The sequence below is a fragment of the Pecten maximus genome, chromosome 8, assembly GCF_902652985.1.
Source record: "Pecten maximus chromosome 8, xPecMax1.1, whole genome shotgun sequence".
Classification (NCBI taxonomy): Eukaryota; Metazoa; Mollusca; class Bivalvia; order Pectinida; family Pectinidae; genus Pecten; species Pecten maximus.
In genome coordinates, this window is record NC_047022.1 from 45,168,925 (window position 1) to 45,195,718 (window position 26,794).

The following is a 26,794-nucleotide window of genomic DNA, read 5'->3' on the forward strand; positions in this document are numbered from 1 at the left end:
TATGTAGATACTGGTCAGACGGATGACTACAGAAGAGAATTGTGTAGATACTGGTCAGACAGACGACTACAGAAGAGACTTATGTAGATACTGGTCAGACGGATGACTACAGAAGAGAATTATGTAGATACTGGTCAGACGGACGACTACAGATGAGAATTATGCAAAATCATGCTCAAATGTTAAGTCAATCCTTGCTCATATATTATTTTGACATAATAATAGTAGCTATTTATTATTCCAGCATATTCTAAATGATATAGTGTTGTTAATATATATTATTTTATGCATACATGTTGTGTAGTTAATTCATTATCGTCTTAATATTATAGAGTAAAAACTGCCCAAATAATTCAGGGACCAATCATTTCATTCAATTTTCCAATTAATATGGAATTGTATAAAGGCTCGACAGCAGAATTCTGGTTTAGAGAAATTGACACAAGCAATTCCTGTGGTTTAGAATACTTAAGGAATGGTATTTTACCACTGGTCAGGTTTACTAAAAAGTAGTAGAATAGTGTGGTAAAGTGAAGTTCTCCACCACACTTTGTGATATCTGGGGCATATTGAAATTGTAAATTCTTGTGAGGTATGTAGTTTTACTTATTTGCTCTTATGTTATTATAATTGTTAATGTGTTGTAATTACAATTTAAATGTTGTATGACGTGCAATGATTTTTTCTCGTGGTAAAAGCATCATTTATGTATTTCCTCCCCTTTTTTTGGTGGGAGAAACATTAGCATCATCATATAAAATATACCTTGGATTTTTTATCATTTGCTTGTGTTGAAATGAGTTCTTGTAAATGACCAAAGTCACTTTTTACTAAAACTTGTCAAAGTCTTATGCACAGAGACTTGGCATAGATTCCCAGTCCACAGTCTATAAATATACATTGTAATACATATGATGTGTTGTATGGACCACAGTCTATATGTATACGTTGTAATACATATGATGTGTTGTACGGACCACAGTCTATATGTATACATTGTAATACATATGATGTGTTGTACGGACCACAGTCTATATGTATACATTGTAATACATATGATGTGTTATATGGACGGTGAGTCCACAGTCTATATGCATACATTGTAATACATATGATGTGTTGTACGGGACCACAGTCTATATGTATACATTGTAATACATGTGATGTGTTGTATGGACCACAGTCTATATGTATACATTGTAATACATATGATGTGTTGTACGGACCACAGTCTATATGTATACATTGTAATACATATGATGTGTTGTACGGACCACAGTCTATATGTATACATTGTAATACATATGATGTGTTGTACGGACCACAGTCTATATGTATACATTGTAATACATATGATGTGTTATATGGACGGTGAGTCCACAGTCTATATGCATACATTGTAATACATATGATGTGTTGTACGGACCACAGTCTATATGTATACATTGTAATACATATGATGTGTTGTACGGACCACAGTCTATATGCATACATTGTAATACATATGATGTGTTGTATGGACCACAGTCTATATGTATACATTGTAATACATATGATGTGTTGTACGGACCACAGTCTATATGTATACATTGTAATACATATGATGTGTTGTACGGACCACAGTCTATATGTATACATTGTAATACATATGATGTGTTGTATGGACCACAGTCTATATGTATACATTGTAATACATATGATGTGTTGTACGGACCACAGTCTATATGTATACATTGTAATACATGTGATGTGTTGTATGGACCAGTCTATAGGAATACATTGTAATACATATGATGTGTTATATGGACCACAGTCTATATGTATACGTTGTAATACATATGATGTGTTATATGGACGGTGAGTCCACAGTCTATATGCATACATTGTAATACATATGATGTGTTGTACGGACCACAGTCTATATGTATACATTGTAATACATGTGATGTGTTGTATGGACCACAGTCTATATGTATACATTGTAATACATATGATGTGTTGTACGGACCACAGTCTATATGTATACATTGTAATACATATGATGTGTTGTACGGACCACAGTCTATATGTATACATTGTAATACATGTGATGTGTTGTATGGACCACAGTCTATAGGAATACATTGTAATACATATGATGTGTTATATGGACCACAGTCTATATGTATACGTTGTAATACATATGATGTGTTATATGGACCACAGTCTATATGTATACGTTGTAATACATATGATGTGTTATATGGACGGTGAGTCCACAGTCTATATGCATACATTGTAATACATATGATGTGTTATATGGACCACAGTCTATATGTATACGTTGTAATACATATGATGTGTTATATGGACCACAGTCTATATGTATACGTTGTAATACATATGATAGGTTACTTGGACTGTGAGCTATTTTAAGTCCCTGTAATTACTTAAATATTGATATAAATTTTGTTTGTTATTTAAAGTGTCTGTTTTAGATACATGTAACCTTGTCTTTCTACATATTATAGCTTATCAAGAAGATTTTATCATGTCGTCCTCAACTCTGTTTCATGACAGGAAATTTACCGGTAATATATGTTCGTTGTTTTATGTCTGTAATATATACCTTGTCTGATCTCTGAAATTCCTCTTGTCATAATTTATCTTAGAAAGTATCTCTTTTTATGTATGGATTTCTATGCTAGAGGAAGTAAATCTTTTTATATATGGATTTATGTGCTCGAGAAAGATGTGCAAGCACCTGTATTTATCATTCTACAATGTATCTATATTTTACAGCTACAAGTTAATTATTTGTTACATGTGTAAAGAGTAAGAATTGTATATTTGTCAAAATTATAATTTTATATGATGTCTTGTGAGAGTTTTAATCATGATTTAAAACCAATTTGATATATTTTTTTTCTGTGTATCCTACAAATGAATAGATGTGAGATTTATAGTCATATATATGTGTAATATATATTTCTGTCCTTTGTATCCTGCATATGATGTAAGATTTGTAATGATATAAATTTCTGGTTTCTTTACTATGATGTCTGATAGTGATTGTTACCCTGTTCCTTATAGGTCTAACCCCTTTGTAGCATCTGTGATATACATACAGTAAATAATCAACCTGAACCCCGTCCCCTTTACACCCCACAAGATTACAGTAAATAGGAGGACAGGGAACGGTTTCCAACAAGAATGATTAATATAAGTTGACTTTTAGCAATTGTTGTAAAGTAAATAAATTTTATATTTTACGTAAATGATCGTATTGTAACAGGATGGAGTAATGAAAGTGCCAGTGCCGTGCCAGGCTTCGTTCTAGCGACCTTTCGCTCTCAAGGCAAACATTCTTAGGCTTAAGGGAAATTCCCCCTAGTCTGAGCTAGAGCTTGTAATGTGACCTTATACATGTACTCTCTACTTTTATTTTACACTACTCCCTCCTTCACAAAGTCTTCGCCTCCCAAGACAGCCACAACTCAGGTTCTTTAGCTCCAATGAAGCGTCTCAATCTCCTATAGCTTTCACTTGGAGTGGTCAACGGCACCAAATCTGTAATAGGAAGGAGTAATAATAATACCCTGCCCGTACAGAGCTTGGAACTAGCAACCTTTCGTTGTCAAGGTAAACATCTAACCATTATGTTAAAGGCAAATTCCCGCTAGTCTGAGCTAGTAAGGTGGCCTTACACTCTTCACTCTTACAATATCTTGCCCCTCCCACTTTGCACCCATCACAGTAAATATCCATCTTTACCCCTCCCCCTCCCCCTCGTATAAATGATTAATTCTACCTACCACCATCACCAAATCACAGTAAATATCCATCTTTACCCCTCCCCCTCCCCCTCGTATAAATGATTAATTCTATCCACCCACCATCACCAAGTCACAGTAAATATCCATCTTTACCCCTCCCCCTCGTATAAATGATTAATTCTATCCACCCACCATCACCAAATCACAGTAAATATCCATCTTTACCCCTCCCCCTCCCCCTCGTATAAATGATTAATTCTATCCACCCACCATCACCAATCACAGTAAATATCCATCTTTACGCCTCCCCCTCCCCCTCGTATAAATGATTAATTCTACCTACCACCATCACCAAATCACAGTAAATAGCCATCTTTACCCCTCCCCCTCCCCCTCGTATAAATGATTAATTCTACCCACCCACCATCACCAAATCACAGTAAATATCCATCTTTACGCCTCCCCCTCCCCCTCGTATAAATGATTAATTCTACCTACCACCATCACCAAATCACAGTAAATATCCATCTTTACCCCTCCCCCTCGTATAAATGATTAATTCTACCCACCCGCCATCACCAAAATCACAATAAAATCATTTCCTGTCCATCTCATGTCATGTAATATTAAGCCAAATTATGAAAAAAAACTTGTCTACAGATTCCGATAACAACTTTTAAAAAGTGTACAATTACAATGGAACAATAAACACGTAGCTGATTAAGATCTATATACATGTAGATATATATGTTAACGGTATTAAAATGAAAACATAGTAAATGTATACTGTTAATAGTGCTATAATACCTAATGAGTATTTAACATGGTGCGATGGAAGGTCTTACCAGACTTTTTTAGGATAAAGGTTGAATGTACTAATAAACTCATGTTAAAACATTGTTATAAAGGTTTGTACACCCACACTGTATACACCCACACTGTATACACTTCGGTTTGGTGCATTAAATATGTTGTAATCAATCTTTAATAATTAATTGTCCAGTGTTTGTACGCAGAATGCGGCTTTCTGATTGGTTGAGATTTTTTTTTCATTTAAGCATTGATGTCATTTTTTTTTTAGTTTCATCCGGGTATGAAACAAATTTTGTTTGCAAACTGTATGAATCCGCGTAGCGTCGATGTCAATTGTTTTCCATACCCAAATGAAACTGAACAAGAAATATCTTTAAAAAAGATAAACGGCATAGTTTTAATGCTGGTGGTTATAATGTAAAACTGCTGGTGAAATAAATTAACGAACTAATCAATAAATGCGTTTCAGCACAGATAACAAAATTATATCAGTTTGAGTCCACTTCATCTTGACCAGTAACGCCACCTGCCGCGTCATATCCGGGGCCAAAAGAAAATTATACGGCTATGCCGAAAAAAAATGACACCAATGCTTGTGATCCATCCCTCTCTGGGCTTGTCTCAGGGTAAAATGTGTCTCTATCAAACATCCAAGGTTAACTCATATTAAACGTTATTGTTCTGATGTGATCCTATACTTGGTTGTTAAAAGTTTAAAACCTTGCCCTCATGGACTGCCGATGTTCACCTGATGTGTACACCTGGACATCATTCCGTAAAACAATAATACTGGAATGTACTGAAATAAAACAAACACGTCTCAATTTTTAAAGTATTTTAATAATACAGTGTTTGATACTAGGTCCATAATGACATACACATCGGATGGTAAATACTTATTAACGCACTTAATTAAAATTACAAGGAATGTTTGAATTAAGTCGTGTGGTCGATATCAATGTTCACTACTACCAACATATTCTGAAATTTATATATATTGAATAAAGCTTTTGTGTTATTTTCCAATCAAAAGTTTCTGTTAAGTATCAAGATAATTACTACGAAATCAGTTCTCGATAACAGACCAATACATGACAAGTGATTTATCCTGAAATCTATTTTTAATTGATGTTTGTATATGTATCAGCATGCAGTATATTTTTGTTGTATAACTGCGATAATAAATTCTTAACATGATTAAGTAATGTTAACAGTCGTTTGTGTGACTAACCATTAAATTAAAACCCATTAAACTTGACATGTCCAGTCTGTTTTTATATAACTTACATATAACTACCGAACCATTCGATTTCACATTCACACTTCACATGCATATGTTTTAATCGGATTTTTCTTTGTCCTTAACTAATGAAGGTATGGAGAAATACTGAATGTTATTTATCATCTGAACGGGACAGAACCTAATTCAGATCGTTTTTCTTTAAATTTGTAATAGAGACGGAACCAATTAAGTTAATTTTTCATCATTTACTCAAACTAAGAAATCATGGATAATATAATGATAATTGTTCTAGTTATGAATGCTGAATAATTCAATTCTACAATTTATCTTTAAGAATCATTTCTTTTTTGTAGTTAAAGATAAAACTAAATATGTTTGTCGTAAAACCTATTCTCAAACAAAATCAACAAGAGATTTGTGATGACTTAATTAAGAATTATAAACTTCGGAATCGCGTATACACAAATATCAGTAATGTAATAATGTATTACAGGCAAGCTGCTAAAAATACATTCCCAACTTTCTTATCAAACTTTAAAAAAAACTACATGGATATCAGCATATGAAATATGATATATTAAAAAAAAAAATACAAAATAGCAAACCAAGTTGAAAAAAAACTTCACATTAACGGTAACCAATTCACATTTCCTTTGTTGGGCCTCCGGTTAACGTTAACATCCAATATTCCATTATACCACCTCCGGTTAACGTTAACATCCAATATTCCATTATACCACCTCCGGTTAACGTTAACATCCAATATTCCATTATACCACCTCCGGTTAACGTTAACATCCAGTATTCCATTATACCACCTCCGGTTAACGTTAACATCCAGTATTCCATTATACCACCTCCGGTTAACGTTAACATCCAATATTCCATTATACCACCTCCGGTTAACGTTAACATCCAATATTCCATTATACCACCTCCGGTTAACGTTAACATCCAATATTCCATTATACCACCTCCGGTTAACGTTAACATCCAATATTCCATTATACCACCTCCGGTTAACGTTAACATCCAGTATTCCATTATACCACCTCCGGTTAACGTTAACATCCAATATTCCATTATACCACCTCCGGTTAACGTTAACATCCAATATTCCATTATACCACCTCCGGTTAACGTTAACATCCAATATTCCATTATACCACCTCCGGTTAACGTTAACATCCAATATTCCATTATACCACCTCCGGTTAACGTTAACATCCAATATTCCATTATACCACCTCCGGTTAACGTTAACATCCAATTTTCCATTATGCCACCTCCGGTTAACGTTAACATCCAATATTCCATTATACCACCTCCGGTTAACGTTAACATCCAATATTCCATTATACCACCTCCGGTTAACGTTAACATCCAATATTCCATTATACCACCTCCGGTTAACGTTAACATCCAATATTCCATTATACCACCTCCGGTTAACGTTAACATCCAATATTCCATTATACCACCTCCGGTTAACGTTAACATCCAATATTCCATTATACCACCTCCGGTTAACGTTAACATCCAATATTCCATTATACCACCTCCGGTTAACGTTAACATCCAATATTCCATTATACCACCTCCGGTTAACGTTAACATCCAATATTCCATTATACCACCTCCGGTTAACGTTAACATCCAATATTCCATTATACCACCTCCGGTTAACGTTAACATCCAATTTTCCATTATGCCACCTCCGGTTAACGTTAACATCCAATATTCCATTATACCACCTCCGGTTAACGTTAACCTCCAATATTCCATTACACTACCCAGCCCTTCCACAGGGAGCCAGACCCGCTGTTTAAACAAAACTGGTTTCCATTCACCCAAGGATGCTTAGACCAAATTTAGACAAAATCATGTCACAAATGCCACATCATATGTACAGTATTAGAATTCCAACTATATAAAAATGTAAGTTAGATTCCAATCAGTGGTTAGACATACGTTTAATTTGCTGACGAACAACGGCTGACGACGGTGCCACGGTATGGCATAAACTCACTTTGGTCATTCGGATCTGGTGAGCTAATAAACAATAAGTTCATTATAAAATACACATGTGACTCTCAATTACACAAGGATCAACAATGTGTCAAAAGAAAAATTTTTTTCCCAGAGGATTATCATTTAATCTCCATATGATAATTTATTTTTCTGTTACTAGCATGCTATATTAATATTACGCATAATTATATATTTCATCTAGTACACAACAAAACACGGACTTTATTTAAGACAGCGGAAACGCATATCATAATGCCTTATATTAAAACACAATTCAGTCTTTTTTTCATGATTAACTTATAAACAGGGTGAAAATACATTTGCTTTAAACATAAAAAACAACACATTATACTTATAACTGTACGGACGTGTTACTCATCACAACGGAATAGGAAAGCGTGTCAACACAAAACATCAATGTTTGGAACCGACATCATCTGTTCCTAAATCCAACATTTACTGTTCGTATCTTAACATTATCCAAAGAGGAAAACAATGAAATCTTGAAACCTGTCTTAAACTCTTACAGCACATTTACAGCATAATTTGTAAGAACTCGAAATAGTGTTCACATGTATTACTATGCACGAGCCGAGGGCTTCATATGAATATTATATCCATCTGCCAACACTTGTTTTAAGTTTATATAACTATCTATTTCCTTTGGACAAATAGTGATACTAGATTTACAAGTAATTAAAAACAACAGATAGTATCGGCATATTAACGAAAGCGCAAATTCTAACTAAAAACTACAGAGGCTATATTGACAAAATAACGAAACCGTGATTCTAACTAAAAACAACAGAGGCTATATTGACATAATAACGAAACCGTGGTTCTAACTAAAAACCACAGAGGCAATATTTACATAATAACGAACCGTTATTCTAACTAAAAACCGCAGAGGCTATATTTACATAATAACGAAATCGTAATTTTATCTTAAAACAACAGAGGATATATTGACAAAATAACGAAACCGTACTTCTAGCTTAAAACCACAGAGGATATATTGACAAAATAACGAAACAATAATTCTAATAAAAAAAAACAAACACAGGCAATATTTACATAATAACGAAACCGTTACACTAACTAAAAAACACAGAGGCTATATTTACATAATAACGAAACAGTAAATCTAATTAAAAACAACAGATGCTACATTTACATAATAACGAAACAGTAAATCTAATTAAAAAACAACAGATGCTATATTTACATAATAACGAAACAGTAATTCTAATTAAAAAACAACATGCTATACTTACATAATCATGAAACAGTAATTCTAATTCAAACACAACATAGGTTATATTTATATAATAACGAAACAGTAAATGAAAATCAAACGTGTCAGGCGTTGACACTTTTATGTTCCGTAGTTAAAACAAACATTTCAGCCAATAGAAACGCTTGAACAAAAATCAATAAATCGTTACCATAGTAACTTCGGCGAATTTATTAAAATGGTAGTAATTCTGTAAGATATTGTCAGTGTACAACAATACAATAACAGCTAATAACAGTTATAGGAATGGTTACATATCAAGGATCTTACACGAGTATTATATTTATTGTCTGAAGTAAAAGTTCACGTGTTATTATTTGTATAATCTCTCTGTCGTAATAATATTTTTTGTCTTCATGTTATCATACTTATTGTCCAAACTAGTATTGTGTATTTTCTTGTCTTCCAAATCCTATTGTCCTGCTATCATAATAACGTTCACTGTTTTTTTCGTTTTTTTTGTTTGATTTTTTAAAACAACCTTCATAGTAATATCTTCTTTTTATCTAAACATTGTTTTATTCCTACACGATAAACTGCTGGATATAATCCACGAGTTTAGACTCTGACAGTTGTTTGGCCTTTTCCCTAACACCTATAAGTAAATCCTGTGACAGCGACCCGGGACTAGTGATCAGGACTCTGATGATAGACAGGCGATGTGACGGTTTACATTTCTTCTCCAGTAGTTCCAACAAACATCGTCGTGATACCACCCCTCCACACCCTGAGAATGTATCTAATTACTCTTATATCTCCTAATTTTACAGCACTCAACAAGGCCTCATCCTTCTCATCCGCATCCCACTCTCTTTTGCTCAATACAAACTGCACGGCAGGAAGTCTATCTGACAGTTTCCAGTTTTTGTGAATTACTCTTCGTAGGCTTTTTTCTGCAAACTCGGCCCCTTGATCACAAAACATTGTCAGGAGTTGAAAACATCCGATTTCTAATGACTTTCGCAGTGCATAGTTCATCTGTTGTGTATCGTATTGACGTCTTTTCATTAAGTACGTCACTAGAGCGTAAATATCATATCCTTCAGTTTTATCAGTGATTGCGTATTCCAGACTTTGGTCACTGAACATTGCCCCTTGACCATGTAGGTAGAATACCACCTCAGTATACCCGAGTCTCAAAGCTTTGTCAAGTGCCTTCATCAGCAACTCATCAGACCAGTGTCTGGATTCCCGTACAAGGCGGACCATTTTCAGCCTATCGTATCTTTGGTAGTTCCGAGTGTTGTCCATGGCATTTGATAAACTATCGTCGTCGCAGGGAATTTTTAGCTCGCAGATCAAATGTTCAACAACATCTTCGCAGCCTTGTCGAATTTCTTTATTCAAAACTAAAGCTAGATCGTCATGCCTGTGTTCATGTTTTAAGATCTGAATAATCGTTTCCTTCAACTGCCCAATATCTTGTAACTTCAAAAGAACATCCCTTGTAAGAAGTTCGGATTTTCTTTCTACAACTTCAAGAACTGAAAGAACTGCAGGGCCATTTGTTTCACATGCAAAATGAATGGTTTCAATAAGCAACTCTGTCGACCAAGTACGAGCTTCAAGAATATAGTTTGTAAGTTTGATCTGAGCATGATGTTCAACATGCCACAGAAGAACATTTTTTAGACTTGAATCATTGAAAACTGCTCCTTCATTTGTTCAAGTACTCGATGACATCAGGTCTACAAAGGATCAAGGCCTGGTGTAATGCCTCGCTCAACTGGTCAACCGACCAGTTCTCAGACCTTCGCACAAACGTTAAAGCGTGTTTTGTGTTATGCATCCTTCTAACCGCGGCCAACAAAGCATCCTTTCGAAATTTACCACCTTTAAGCTTCAGAAAAATGAAGGTTTCGATTGACCCCGATTCTAATGCAGCATTGATAGCATCAGACATTTCTTTTTTTGACGATTCATGTTTCAAAAAAACATATTCAACTGGGACAGGTACAGAAAACCTTATTGTATCTGTTTTAATATCTCCAAATAGTGTATTCAACCACTGCAATGCTTCTTTGCTTTCTATTTCGACTGATCTTTCTTCCGGTTGAAAATCCTGCCTTTTGGAAACATTCAATAGCGCATTTTGCCTAAACCGTGCTCCACCTTCGAAAAGGACCTTCATAGTGGCATGTGTACCGGAGCATACGGCTGCGTCAAGAGCATCAGCAAGCTGTAGAGATGTCCAACTTCTCGTCTGCATTATTGCTTCAACAACAATCTCCACTCCAGTGAGATTTGTTCCTGCCTTCCTAACAAAATCATCAATAGACGATTGACCACCCGCCTTAGCGAGAACTTCGATATGGTCCGTTTTGTTCAGATGAATGACTTCAGAGAGCATGGAGTTCAACTGAGCTGTATCTGTATTGGATGAAAAAAGAAAGAAACGGAACATATCCAAGTCACAACTATGTAACGCATGTTGGACAACTATCTCGTCAATATTTCCAAGAATCATTTTAATTGCAATGGCGTCCGTTAACATTTTGTGTTTAGATTCCAGAATTATTTTCATCATATAATGACAATGTTTTTTTAATTCAGGGGACTGAAAAATCGTATGAAGTATGTCAAAGTCCATTTGTTCGGCAGCTCTCGTCATATCTTCAATATCCATGCTGGAGAGTTCAGTAGCTTTCGTGTTGATGTACGTTTTCTGTTTGATACACTGATCCCTTATCAACTGTACCTCGCAATTTGTTCTACTCCTCTTCAGGGTGTCACGAATGTGATCCGGGGTTTTGTCGCTGATGTATTTCTTTACTTCAGATTCTGTCCAAAAATTCTTTGACAACACAAACTTGACCAGTTTTTCATCGTTTGAACCGATTGCTAACTGAAGACATTTTTCAGTGAGGAACGCCCCTTTATTAAGAAGAATTGACATGGATTCCAAACGTACATGTTCCAGGGCTTGTTGTAGAGCTCTCTGTAATGCTCTTGTGTGGGTTAGAATACCATACTCTTCGACAATAAAATCGTCGTTTTGGAACTTGAAAAATGCCCTTAAGAAGGACACATTGTTTGCACAAGATTCAAGTAGACTGTTTGTGGCAGAATATATACTCCCATAATGAGCTTTTAAGAAACCCCTTTTATCGCTCTGTGTGGTGATATACTCGAAGAGACAATCCGCAAGCTTTTGATTACGGAACCGTGGAAAAGATTCCAATGTAATTCTATCGAAAATGTCCCCTTCCATGATCATTTTGTACATTCGCTTTACGAGTTGTTCAAAGCACTCAGCAGGCACATGCATGGTGCATATGTCGTTTTGACCATCTTCCGTGACGTCCAGCAGTTCAAGTATCACGCGGTTGCTACATTTTTCTAAAATCATTTCTGGATTTTCCTTTCCAAACACCAGGCTAACACTATCTGCTATTGATTGATGACCAAAGGTGAACACTGTGTTTCGTTTCGTTAGATATGTACGATCCAAGGCATCAAGACTGTCTTTCAGTATGGTTAGTACGTTGTCGGTGTGAGGAACGCCACATACTTCTGCATAGACCTTCAAAGAGTCATAATCTTCTGGTGGCATTTTTAAACGGTTCAGCATTTTAGTATCTATAGTTTGGTCGTTTAAGAAGCAATATACTAGTGCAAAGTATTTGTGTGGTTCGGTGAGTCTCATTTTCTGTATCTCCTCTGTAAGCATGCGGTCAGGATTTCTGAAAAACTGCCCCCCTTTCGCCAAAAAAGTATCATTATTGAAAAAGAGCTTACAAATTTGAGGAAAACCTATAGAAATATTTGATGGAAAACCAGAAGTCGCCAAAAATGAAAGCAATGGGTTAGACGACTTGTTGTTACCAAGTTGTCTTTGATTTGAATAGTTATTGAACATTTTTGCACGTTCTTCCATGGTCAATCTCTGGTCATCAGTCAAATCTACCGTTTTCTTTTCGGACAGAATGTGGTCACTTACCATCTCTAGCAGTACACCTGACTCTCGTCTGGCATCTTTAAGTATATGTGTGCGAGAAGTCACTACCAAACAAACTTTTCCCTCGCGTAAACTTTGTAAAATTCTATCGAAGAATGGTTTCCACCCATTCAAAAGTCCTGTCTGATAGTTTGTTTTCCCAAAGATGTCATCTACAAACACAACGATATCATCTTTGTCATTCACAACATCACTCCAGTCCTGGGGCACTGTTATGAGAACAGGTGTCTTTTGTTTGATATCATTGTCAAGGGTACCGTCTCTCAGCTTGCTACATATTTCCCTACCCAGAGTTGTCTTCCCCTCTCCAGTGACCCCGGATATGATCACCATGTTATAGTCCTTGAGACGCTTGACTACTTCTTCCTCAGCTTTGGTCCTGGTGACAAGTAAGTTGTCAGTTTCTTCGATGTGACGTTTTAACATTACTTCCATATTACCTGAAAGCAGAAGATTTGTTCGCCATTATATAAGGAAGTCGCTTACGTACAGTATCTGTAAATTAATACTAATAGCTACCTACTGTCTCCAAAAATGTTTGCGTTTTACCAACATGTTTCATTGATAGAATAATCATCAACATTAAAAACGTGTACATCATGTTGTAAACAAACTCCTGACAACAACCTCCTTCAGTTGCGATGCAACCAAAATCAGGAACGCTTTCGCTGTGTTAAACTGTTAAACGCATAACTTCAAATGATGTCCAATTTGTATAGGGTGTCTTGACCAAGAGATCATTGAGCGAGAGTGAGAATGTTAACTTTGCTGACCACGTCACATGCTAAGCCCTAATAGTCCACACTTTTAGACCATATAAAACCGGCAGTGTACTTCTCTCAATAGATCCGAGGCTATCATATCTGCACAATCGACAAATGCTACACATCAATAAAGTAAACGTGTTAACAGGGAAAAGTACAGGGACAATAACAAAGAAGTTTCTAGACGAGAAATGATCAACATATACGAAGATGTTGAATGTCTATATATGCCACAGTAATATAGCAAGGAATCTGAAAATCCTGAGTCACCGGAATATGAGAGTACATCCACTGGAGAAACTATGCGTTTTGACATCAATGTTTACCTTTCGAGCAGTCCTTTGGTACATCACATACAAAATAGAGAGACAAATGTCAAATGAACCTTGTGTCCGCATGCCTGAGAAAATTATCGGAAAAATTCATTGGGCACTCGACGAAGCTCAGCGTATCAACCCTAATATAACTCAAACAATCTAGAGATTGACTAAAAACCACATCAAAGTGGTTGACGAAGACGATTTCAACTGTTTTGTATACTTGTCGTACAATAAGGGAATGGACAGTAATAACAGCTACACGAACAGTGAAATGCCGTATCATAAACTTGGTGATGACAGTGATATATTTGGGTAAGTTTACCTTCAAGCAAAAGTCTTTTGGGACTTTTGGTTACAACTTCTTCCTCCTTTTTCTTCTTTGTTTTCAGAATTTCACTGTCGTCATTGGCAAGTACTACAACATAAAAAAATCTTTTTAGTCATCGCAGTATCCTTAATTCGTGCTAACATGAACATTTACTGCTTTCTCGGAGCTGTCATATTTCCAACTAGGAAATCACTTCATCAAAATTATATCCATATGAAAGCATTACGGAATTTAAGGAGGATTCTTCAACTGTAATTCTTTCCTGTGCAACATTTGAAGTTAAGGGAATTTCTTAAAATAGAACGTCGATGAATCCCGAACCTAGGAATCAACTTGCAAATTTGAAACCGACGAGGTACTGAATATTATCTCAATTGATAAACGTTGACATTATATTCGAAAACATGTTGTCGATGTCGAAACGTCACGTTGGTTAAACTATTATTAAAGTTTGACTAACACATGTAATGTGTATAGATACTTGCACTGTGTATCGTGTGTAATGTTTTTACAAGTCCCGTTGTCAAATAATGTCCTCTGTACCTGTGTATGTAGTTGTTATTGTGACGTATGAGAGGTGAGCGCAATGATTGGTTGAGAGAGTCACTTTGACCCCGCATGACCCTATACCCGTGCACGTGGCAAACCTTACCTGGGCCCTGCACAGGTGAGTACAGCCCACAACGACTATAACTCCAGCACTTCACTAAACATTATATCAAAAAATATTTAGTATAGTTAAACTATTGACTATAGATAAAATATATTAAATTCATATATTTGCATGCTAAATATCTTGCCGTTGTGTTAAATTTTTTAACACTGCACATACACGAGGTCCGGTTTCATACGGTCAAAGTTAGCATAAAAGTACTTTGTATAATGAATATTATATGTGCAATGCAAGACATTTGGGAGTGTTGTTTTTTTCAACTACTATATATATTCCTCTTACTGTATCTTAATCTATTAATTCTATATTTTGTGATTGTATTTGTCTTCCATGTGTGTTTCAGGCCGCGGTGGCCGAGTGCTTAAGGTGTCCCGACACTTTATCACTAGCCCTCCACCTCTGGGTTGGGAGTTGGAAACCTACGTGGGGCAGTTGCCTGATAGAGACCTAGGCCAGTAGTTTTTCTCCTGGTATCCCCGGATTTCCTCCACCTCCAAAACGTGGCACCTTCTTAAATGACCCTGGCTGTTAATAGGACGTTAATTAATTCAAGTATTGATAAAGGGTCGGATTGCTTGAAAACTTGTCATTTTTCATTGTCCACACAGTTTGAATCAGTTCTTTACCGTATATTATATAGTCACTACCGAACAAACTTTATTATCAAAGTGTAAACGCAATATGTATTACCTTGGGATAACCTTCTTTTGTTCTTTTTCTTTGTTGTCTGTGTCTTCTTTCTCTTCTTCGGTTTGGGAACATCGCAATCGTCCTTGTTACCTGTCGGTCACATACCGAAAACGATTTATTTTATCTTTTATTACTGTATCCGGATTGGTTGTGAAAGTCGAAAGTTTTAATACCTTATCAACTTTGTATCAAAGGTTTAACAGAAATACTGGAGTTATAAAGGTGAACTTTTAGAATGGAATATAGAATACCAGTCAACAGGTTCCTTAAACAATAAATTGTTTGTGGTAGAAAATATCTTCGTGCAAATTATAATTAACATTGTTATAATAATGTCATTTGATAGATATTGTTAACAATTGTGAATTAGATAGATTTTACAAGTTTGTATCATATCGTATTATAATCCGAAGGGTTCTGATGTTAATATCGCCATTCAAGCTGCCTTGTGGCGATTTAACATCAGAACTCGACCCATACAGAAAACGAGCAATTTTTCCGACCCACCCTCAGGTCGGCGTTTGAACAATATTTCCCCTTATTCCCTTCAACCTGGCACATAAAATGTATACATCGATTAAAAGGTAAGATATTATTTTATTAGCTTACATACATATTTTACTCACTGGTCATCGTTCACTATATATATCCGTCAACATTCTTTTCAAACCTGTTTTCAGCATAGTTTTGAAAATGGCCGCCATTGTCAGGACACAAGATCTCGCGAGATTCCAATGTAAACAGATCGGGCAAAAGTCCCTTGTGACGAGATTTGGGTCACGTGATTAGCTATGGTGGTAGCTTTGAAGTTCTCTGAAAACGAGATGGCAAAGTATGCGGACGGATATATTTAGTGAACAATGACCAGTGAGTAATATATGTATGTAAGCTAATAAAATTTTATCTTACTTTTTAATTGATGTATACCTTTCATGTGTCAGATTGATGGGAAATGGAGTAAATGTTGTTCAAACGCCGACCTGAGGGTAAGTCGGAAAAATTGCTCATTTTCTGTATGTAAGAAGTTCTGACGTATCTACGTAGTAAGATCGTCAGAAAATTCGGACTAATCGTATTATACCTCCAGGTTGTTAAATATTCTACAAACCTTCATTGATGATAGTCAGATTTCCCGTGCATACATTGTCAGCTTGTTTTACTTTCATAGTCCCAACATTGGTCTCTTCTTTATATTTTCTTTTGTCAATATAATTGACGACCACTGGAATATATGTTCGATACATAATATAGAGCCTGAACCACTGCATATTACATTATAATATGAATACACAACTGAACTGAAATCACTTGCAGGGTGGTAAGATACAAGTAAATATAAACAAGTTAAGTTAGATATCTAATCCACGACGAATTTGTCCACCATCAAAATCGATTATGATTTTATTTAAGGAATTTTAGAACATTTTTCAAAGAAAATATTTCGACATCTTACATTGATTAACAGTATTTGGGTTGGAAACTGTTCCAGATGAAGGTCCAGGTATTGCTATTGCGCCTGCGCTCTCGCTTGTAGTACTACTTCCTGGGTGATTAGGATTACTTACAGGCAGAAGAGATTCCAAAACCTGACTGATCCTGTCGGCACTGGCTGGGTTAACATTGCTGTTGCCTGCAAGGTAATACTTTATCAATAGAATTTCATTTCTATGAGTTCAATACACGTGACAACTTCCTATCCATACTGCTAATCGGGCTCAACTTTACCAGGCACTTTATGGTGCTTGTTTTAAAACTTCCCAAAATAACACTAGGATTTTGTTCTCACATGGGTTCCTGATTAAATGGCATAACACTACCAGTAAAAATATAACATAGACTTGTTCGTTATCCTATTCAAAGTCGATAAGACGAGGTCAAAAGTTGAAAGGCGAAGGGTTGGACTACTTTAGAAAAACAGGAGTACCGCAGGGTAGAACAATATACGCCCATCGAATGATATATAGTGTTAAGTACTATCTTTAAAAAGCATTAAAAAGAAAAGAAAAAAAAAGAACTTACGCCAGACGGAGGGACGGCAGTAAAAAGCAATATCATGATACTCCTGTCAGATTTTGACTATGTATAATGACTGACAGCGTCCTTTGATCTCTCCACTAACGTAATAGCAATCAGAGTTCACCCCTCTACATAGGGAAGGGTAGCTACACCAGCACCACCCTATATATAGGGTCACTCCTCTATATAGGTTACCTACACCAGGTCACTCCTCTATATAGGGTAGTTATCTCATGTTACACCTCTATATAGGGTAGCTACCTCAAGTCACCCCTCTATATAGGTTAGCTACACCAGGTCACCTCTCTATGTAGGGTAGCTACCTCAGGTCACCTCTCTATATAGGGTAGCTACCTCAGGTCACCCCTCATTATAGGGTAGCTACCTAAGGTCACCCCTCTTTATAGGATAGCTACCTGAGGTCACCCCTCTATATAGGGTAGTTACCTCATGTCAACCCTCGATTTAAGGTAGCTACAACAGGTCACCTCTCTATATAGAGTAGCTACCTAATGTTACCCTCTATATTGGGTAGCTACCTCAGGTCACCCCTCTATATAGGGTAACTACCTCAGATCACTCCTCTATATAAGGTAGCTACCTCAGGCCATCCCTCTATATAGGGTAGCTACACCAGGTCACCCCTCTATATAGGAAAGCTACCTCAGGTCATTCCTCTATGTAGGGTAGCTACTTTAGGTCACCCCTCTATATAGGATAGCTACCTCAGGTGACCCCTCTATATAGGGTAGCTACCTCAAGTCACCCCTCTATATAGGGTAGCTACCTCAGGTCACCCCTCTATATAGGGTAGCTACACCAGGTCCCCCCTCTATATAGGGTAGCTAGCTCAGGTCACCCCTCTATATAGGGTAGCTAGCTCAGGTCACCCCTCTATATAGGGTAGCTAGCTCAGGTCACCCCTCTATATAGGGTAGCTAGCTCAGGTCACCCCTCTATATAGGGTAGCTACCTCAGGTCACCCCTCATTATAGGGTAGCTAGCTCAGGTCACCCCTCATTATAGGTTAGCTAGCTCAGGTCACCCCTCTATATAGGGTAGCTAGCTCAGGTCACCCCTCTATATAGGGTAGCTAGCTCAGGTCACCCCTCTATATAGGGAAGCTACCTCAGGCCGTCCCTTTATATAAGGTGATTAAAATTCTATGCTGATACATTGAATGTTCAGTGCGGTAGGTGGAAGGGATGGACCTAGGAATGGACATACGGATATGTTTGACTTGTAGGTTGCATTCTACTGTCACATGACTTGTAAGGTGCATCGCAGTGCACAGAGAGGTTTGATAATGAAAATGAGTTAATCTCCTCCACAAGTACATCTGCGTGATTATGGACGAACAGACAGACACGGAAGGAATTACGGTAAAACACCATAGATATATCATACACATTAGCGTTAGTTGTTCTTACCAAGTCTAACATTGACGTCAGTATTTTCTTCAGTAGGTTCAGCTGTGTTAGCCTGTAACGAAAGGACTGGTCCATATCAGAATAAACTTTTTATCACAGTATGTTTACACAAGGGACGGTTACTATGACAAAATGTCTGATTATCTTATATAAATACAAAACAAAAAACAAAACAAAAACATGTTATTGTTAAAATGAAATTTGTTTTACTATGTAATAAAAATAGAATTATAGTTTTATAAAGATGGACATGCTATGATTATCATTAATTGTGTTTGTATATATCTTTCTCATTGAGTAAAATTCCACATTACTGCTTTTTGTAAGTTCTTGAATTAGCAGTTGTATATCGCAATAAAAATGAAAAGTACTATCTAATAGTGTCTCATTAGCCATATATGGCTGCGTGTTGGTTATTTTAAAATTTTAATGAAACTATATGTATTTTATGTACAATGTAATGTATCAATACGTGCCACTTGATTAAACATATCTGAATCTTTATAAGAAGTTTTCGATGTGTTACTTGAATAAACCTACCTGTTGATCTGGCTTTCCCGGTCCTGGGTTCGGCTCTATTCCTTGTATACGCAGGAGGAGATCAATGAATGTAACAGCCCCTTTGATGTCCAGTTTGTCGTGTGTGAGGTCACCCCGGACACTGGCGATCGCTTTACAGAGGTATTCGATGTTTGACTGGGCATCCTTCACTGTCCGAGGTACAAACTGACCAACCCGTGCACGGTACACCGCCAAATCCACGCCCATGGCCGCCTTAGACACAAATGTATTGGTCATTTACTATAACTTGATAAAATGTGTTTTGATAGTTGAACATTTCTGTTGTTCCTGGATACCTGTACCATTGGAATTATTTCTATAATCTAAAAAAATGTTATCATATCATCAGGTTGTTACCACATTATTACAAAGTAGAATGGAACGCTCTCAGCCTCAATATAGGGAACATCTTCGGGCATTGTGATGAAACCTTTTGTTTCACTGATGTTTAAAAAAAAACAATTGATAATATTACCGTTTTGGGCCCAACCTCCTTGAAACAACTAGAAATAGAAATATTAATGGTTCTGTTTTTAAGGTAGATATGTGTGAGAGACATAGTCTATTCACTTTACTCAGAATGTATCCCAAAACGCGACATACCTGCAACACAAGTTATTTCGTGGTTTTTGAAATGTAGGGTTCTCTACATTATAACAGAGAGTCTACCAAAATCGATCTTCGGAAAAATGACTTTTAGGCCTTCTATAAGATGAAGAAAATAAGACAATATCACGTTTTTAGTCTTCTCTTAGGTATAATATGTACCTTTTGTTTGATGATGTATAAGGGAATCTGTCTACGAAGACATACTAAAATATAGCAAGATTTGTCAATTTATTCAACTGGGTTATTGGATTGTAAAAAAATCACGCAAGCACGCACGTGTTAGGTTTGTCATATATTTGTGATATTCCTTCTGTAACTTGTAACTAAGAAAGGACTAGAAAATACTCAAACTATTTGATTGCTTAATCCAAGAGATATTATTTTAACCTTCACTCCGATTTCTTATAAAGACGACATTATTGTGGTAATTCAGCAAGCAGATAATATATATACATACAGTGCAACTTCCGAAAACCGAACCTTCTAGAAACCGAACACCTCTGAATACCGAACGAATTGACATTGTACGGAATTGGTCCTTCTTTATTATAGTATTAAAAAACTTCCAAATACCGATCCCTCTGAATTCCGAACACCGGACTGATTTTGTGTCCGGTTCCTGTTAAAATATACTAAAAATTACTTCTGAAAACCGGCCTTACCTGAGCGATTATGACACGAGGTCAACCGTGAAACAACAACTGTGACGGGATTGTGTGAAGCCTTATTGTCTCAGGACCTACGTAGGTGATTTGTATAGGTATCCAATATATATCCCAAGGGGGCATTATGACGGAAGGCCTAGTGTATAATCAACACGACAATTATGAAACAATGCCACACTTCATTGAAGCGCGTCGGTTCGTTTATCTTCTCAGTGCAAGTAGAGCTAGAAGCCTGAGTTTCGCATTTAATTTAAATGAGGCCCAAAGGGGGTTGTTTTCGTAAATGTATATTTTTGTTGTTCAAATGATGAACCTTTTTAACGATCCGATCAATATAATATATAAAATATGTTTAATGATTCATATAATGGTTGACTAAGACAAAATTTGAAGAAAATTAAACGATAGATTTTTTCACAATTAATTTCCCAAGTTAACATCCAAATCGAAATTGACCATTTGTAACATCGCTATCGTAAATATAATGGAGAAAAGAGCTTTTATGATCTAAGCTAAGTCCAAACTATCTTAAGAGCAATGACATCTCTTATTTAAAAGAAAAAAATATAGTGATACACAATAACACATTCTAATTCAGAGACATTTTCTTTCAATATACAACTTATCACTTTGATCCTATTCTATGTCAAGGATGGTTGGTTTGAGACACCGTATGTCCATAACTGGTGATCAAAACTTATTTTACTTATTTCAGTTAACAAAATTGAAAGAAAATTAAACGATATAAAAATAGATAGGAGTGCTGCTAAGGTTGGGGCCTTGGGGTCAGCCTTCAAAATATAAGCAATCTCCCCACATAGGGTGGGGTGGGGGGAGGGGGGTGGGGGGTGGGGATCTCACTCGCCACACAACTGACAAATGTTACACATCTCATACTCTCTCATGATCACATAACAATAACACAAACACCTTCCACTCATTCTCTCACCCAGTCTATCAATAAATGATCAATAGCAAACACTTTTCTGGAAAAAAAGACCCAGGCATAAAATTAACAAATGCAAATGTAATGGCTAGAAATTAAGCAAACCCATGGCCAGATACACAAGTATAAATATACATGTGCTACATATATTTATCAACATCTTTCCTGATATCTTAAGAAATATGTCATTTTTGCCTATGAAAACCTGTACAGAGAATAAGTACATGAGCTGTTTAGCTTAAGCCTTTCATGTTATTAGACTACAAGTTGTTTAAATTAGGAAATCGTTCAATATGGACTTCAAACAGTTCTAAATCAATCAGCTCCACAGGCAACCTCGCGAGGTTAATAACTTTCATTGCATGATTGCAAACTTCAAAATTGAAAACATATGCCATGCTTCAATGCATATATTCTAAGCTACAACTTATTCAATTATCAATGTTCGTCTTAGTGCAAGGATATTGGGTCTCCAATTTGTGTCTGTGTAAATATTGTTTAATACCGAATAGTTCTTTTCATTTATCATATCAATCTATGTTTATTGCGATAAGTAAAGCGAATGACTAATGTTTTGTTCTGTTGCATATAAAATCTCAAACCGACCCCCGAAAAAATAATACAAGGTGTATTATAGAGTTCATAACAAAAATGTGTCGTGTTAGTAGGTCGATGATTGTACATCAAATGAGGAAGGAAACCAAACAAAATGGCTGTTACTTTCTACCTAGGGTACCTTGAGGATATGTCAAATCTGAAAAATCGGCCATTGAATGGTATTGTAAGGATTTCGATGATGTTACGATATTTATCTGTTTCTTTTATACATTGTCGTTAGCTATCACTATAGCTATCCATTTATACCAACCCAACAAATATTTAAGTCACAAACCAAGTTTTCAGCCTACAGCTCCTCACTCTCCTCCTCTTGGGTAATGCGTCAGCAGCATACACATTGTGTTTGGTCTGCGTTCGTGTGGCTTTTGCTGTATCGAGGATGTAACTTCCTGAACAAACAAATCAAGTTATGCACCTAGTCATGTGTCAAGGTCGTAATGGCGTTACCTTAGGCCTGTTCTTTTATGCGGCCAAAACGGTTCGTTGTGTTTTAATTGTTTTATTTTAGGCTTAAATCTTGATAGAATTACAGATATTAATACGTACCTTAAAATCCTCTGTCAATGTTCATCAAAAACCATAATACAATCACTAGGTTCGTCATTATTTTATAAACGATCAACTCTGATCCAATCGGTCTAGCTGCTTGTACCGCGATGAACGAAAGTAGCCCTGGTATTTCCTAAAACTATTCTACTTTCGCTTTCGGATTCAGATAAGTCACTATGTACATATAATGAGAGATGATAATTTGATAGATACAAAACGAATTCAGAAACATACAAATTATTATTTTTTAAATAGTATTAAAAGAAATAATGGTGTAAATGCTAATTATATTTTCTATTACATTTCCTCAAAAATAATAACATATCTCATGGAATATTAAATCCTAGTCTATGTGTTAACGACTTCAATTGAGCACTAGTTTATTATTCTTTTTGTTGCTAATATGGCTTCCGTTCACTGCTTCCATTTCCTATATGTGCATGAATGTATTGCTTCTATGGTAGGATAATGTTTAAAGCAATTTACTGAATATTATTATTATAAACTGATGGCTTTGTTTAATTGTTTTATCTCCAATTCCCATTGACAGTTTAGTGTTCAACCTTAACCCTTGTTGACAGTTTAGACATTGCTTACAGTCAGTTTTTGTGTGATTATTCTTTTAGAACCAGGATCTAATGTCTTCAATTTGTGAAAATAATTAGAAATGTTTACAGTTTAGAAATGTTTACAGTTTAGAAATGTTTAGAGTTTAGACATGTTTACAGTCAGTCTTTGTGTGATTATTCTTGTTGAACCAGGATGCAAGGTTTTCAGTTTGTGAAAATTATTGGTTTGACCACATTTTGACGTGTTTGGAACTTAACGTTTTGGCTGAATCTCGAGGTAGCTGATAGTTACTTTATTTTTTGCCGTAATGTATAAATTAGAGAAGCACAGAAGTGGTCTGTGTGATCTTTAGGTTAAACGTTCGGACAGGCGTATCATGTGTCTGTGTGATCTTTAGGTTAAACTATCGGACGGGCGTATCATGTGTCTGTGTGATCTTTAGGTTAAACGTTCGGACGGGCGTGTCACGTGTCTGTGTGATCTTTAGGTTAAACGTTCGGACGGGCGTATCATGTGTCTGTGTGATCTTTAGGTTAAACGTTCGGACGGGCGTATAATGTGTCTGTGTGATCTTTAGGTTAAACTATCGGACGGGCGTATCATGTGTCTGTGTGATCTTTAGGTTAAACGTTCGGACGGGCGTGTCATGTGTCTGTGTGATCTTTAGGTTGAACGTTCGGACGGGCGTGTCATGTTTCTGTGTGATCTTTAGGTTAACCGTTCGGACGGGCGTGTCATGTGTGCGTGTGATCTTTAGGTTAAACGTTCGGACGGACGTGTCATGTGTCTTTGTGATCTTTAGGTTAAACGTTCGGACGGGCGTATCATTTATTGGTCTGGGGCCAGCGCTTCTGTTTTAACATTTTAAAACAGTAAGTAATTGTATAATAGTAAACACGAGCCTTATAATTGTCTGCATTTACTAAAAAATATACACAACTCTTGTTTGCACAATGAAGCAACACAACATCACAATTCACTTCTTGACGGAAAATTTATTTCAAACACAAAAATAGCGTAATTACAAATGTTACAAATGTCACAAATATTGACGTAGTTATAACGTGGCTACTTGTGTTTATTGTATAAGGCAAAACTAATGACGCTAACTTGAAAATAGCTTAGGACCAATCCTTGTTAATGTAATCAAAATATACAAATACACTTGTATGAATCAACTGTTAAAGCATTGATAAAGCCACAGCAAATGTCATTCCGTGCGTTCAATTCACGTGTGTTCAATACCTGTGTGTACAATACACATATCTTAACAAAGGTGTAACCGAAGGGCCATCTCAGAAAAATATGCCATTGCCGTGATCGTTAATGGAAAGGGAATGGGGAGTGGAGGTGGGGGGATCAAATAGTATATCATTGCCAGGATAGACCACTGAGGGGTTTATATCAACAAAATAATGTCTTTGGCGGGTAATTCAAGTTGAAAATGGGGTGGTGCGGGTGGTTGTTGGCATATCATCAAAATCATGTTAATTACTAGAAAGCTCACAGAGGGGTTATTTCACCACGAATAAACAACAAAATATTGAAAACATTTTGTGGAATCATTGTTTACTTAAAGCGCTATCCACTTTACTAAACAAAATAAAAGTTGAATACAAACAATTCGATCTCTCTATTTGTCCCTTTTCTCTTTTCCTCTCAATAATCTGATAACAACCTATACATTTTGAGGAATATCCCTCCAGTATTTTTCTAGAAATAGCGATAACAAATTTAAATGCTGAAATCTAAGATGGCCTCCTGTCGGCCATTTTGTTTCATGATCAAAGACCTCAATTTAATTGGCAAAACTAGGGAGACAAGGAAAAACTACACATGAAAAACCCTCCGGTACTTTTCAAGAAATTGTGATAACTAGGACTCTTTACTGACGAACATACAAATCAGATTGACTTGTGGGGTGTAGTCTTTTGTCTGTGAACGACAAGCGGACCACGGACGCAGGGCAATTTGAATAGCACACCAACAGCATTGCCCCCTCCCCCCATCTGATGATGGTGGGCTTATTAAATCCAAATGAGATAAAGATCAACAGTTTATGAGTAAGAACATCTAAACCGTTCTCAACTATCGCACAGTTATATTACAGCATCATTTACACTTGACAACATTTTCTATGTAAATATATTATTTTGATATTTAAAAAAAAATGTTATAAACCGATTCTTACATGTGATTTGGCCAATACTATGACGTACCTCACGCTTAAACGCTCAAAACTTGTGGCAGATAAAATTAATTCATTATATACTAATTAATACAATACACCATAGCCACACGAGCCTTTTTAAGTCACTATACAAATAGTACATAAGTTACATCATATTCCATTTACACCATTCAATTTTTAACCAGAACCAGAAATTATAGAAGTAACCTTGAATATCTATATTAGCATATTTAAATGTAATATTGTCAAAAGGTATATAGACACATAGTTGCAAAAGCTATAAATGGTGAAAAGCGTTGAAGATCATTTTACATTATCTTATAAACAGGGGTATCTATAGCATTAATTTTGTTACTGAATGGTAAAAATACATCACTTTTACTTACATAATGATTTAAAATATAAGATTGGACGATAAGACAATATGTAGTAGACCATAAAGTCTACACGTCAACAGAAAGCTGGCAATGGGCGGAGTTACGTAGGCGGTTATCATGTACCTTACTAAAGCTGACCAAACACTGACTATAGTCGGTGAGACGAAATTTAACAATAGGCGGAGTAATGTAGGCGTTAAGTCTGTGACTTTCTAAAGCTGATATACCACTGACTATAGTCGATGAGAACTAACTAACTTTCTTTCTAGACTTATTGTATAATGCATAGTGTTGTGTTGTAATCATATGTTTTCTTTATAACACAACTACTTTGATTCTGTTCTTTTAGATAATTCATACTGTATATCAATCTTAATTCCTCAATGATAAAGG

General features: G+C 36.1%; 1 protein-coding gene across 2 annotated transcripts; it reads right to left on the bottom strand.

Annotated features, from left to right (window-relative positions):
- Nucleotides 1-10,767: 10,767 nt before the first annotated feature.
- Nucleotides 10,768-23,127, bottom strand: LOC117333656. 2 transcript variants are annotated; one of them, XM_033893064.1, is made up of 8 exons: nt 22,989-23,127; nt 19,856-20,089; nt 19,316-19,367; nt 17,323-17,499; nt 16,978-17,091; nt 15,870-15,959; nt 14,501-14,593; nt 10,768-13,534 (listed from the first exon to the last, which is right to left on the bottom strand). In XM_033893064.1, the coding sequence occupies exons 2-8, from the start codon at nt 20,081-20,083 to the stop codon at nt 10,794-10,796; spliced, it is 3,495 nt and encodes a 1,164-aa protein (XP_033748955.1). In that variant the 5' UTR covers nt 20,084-20,089; nt 22,989-23,127; the 3' UTR covers nt 10,768-10,793. The 2 variants fall into 2 exon arrangements, with proteins under 2 accessions (XP_033748955.1, XP_033748956.1); XM_033893065.1 differs by lacking the exons at nt 19,856-20,089; nt 22,989-23,127 and having other exon boundaries at nt 17,435-17,499; nt 19,316-19,349.
- Between the last annotated feature and the right edge of the window lie 3,667 nt (nt 23,128-26,794).

Bases quoted from the DNA above. Each gene is read 5' to 3' on its own strand.
- LOC117333656 (XM_033893064.1), bottom strand. From the start codon at position 20,083: ATGGGCGTGGATTTGGCGGTGTACCGTGCACGGGTTGGTCAGTTTGTA. The intron at 19,368-19,855 runs GTAGGTTTATTC...CTTTCGTTACAG, and splicing joins CGGGAAAGCCAGATCAACAG to GCTAACACAGCTGAACCTAC. The intron at 13,535-14,500 runs GTAAACTTACCC...TTCTGCTTTCAG, and splicing joins CAAAAGACTTTTGCTTGAAG to GTAATATGGAAGTAATGTTA.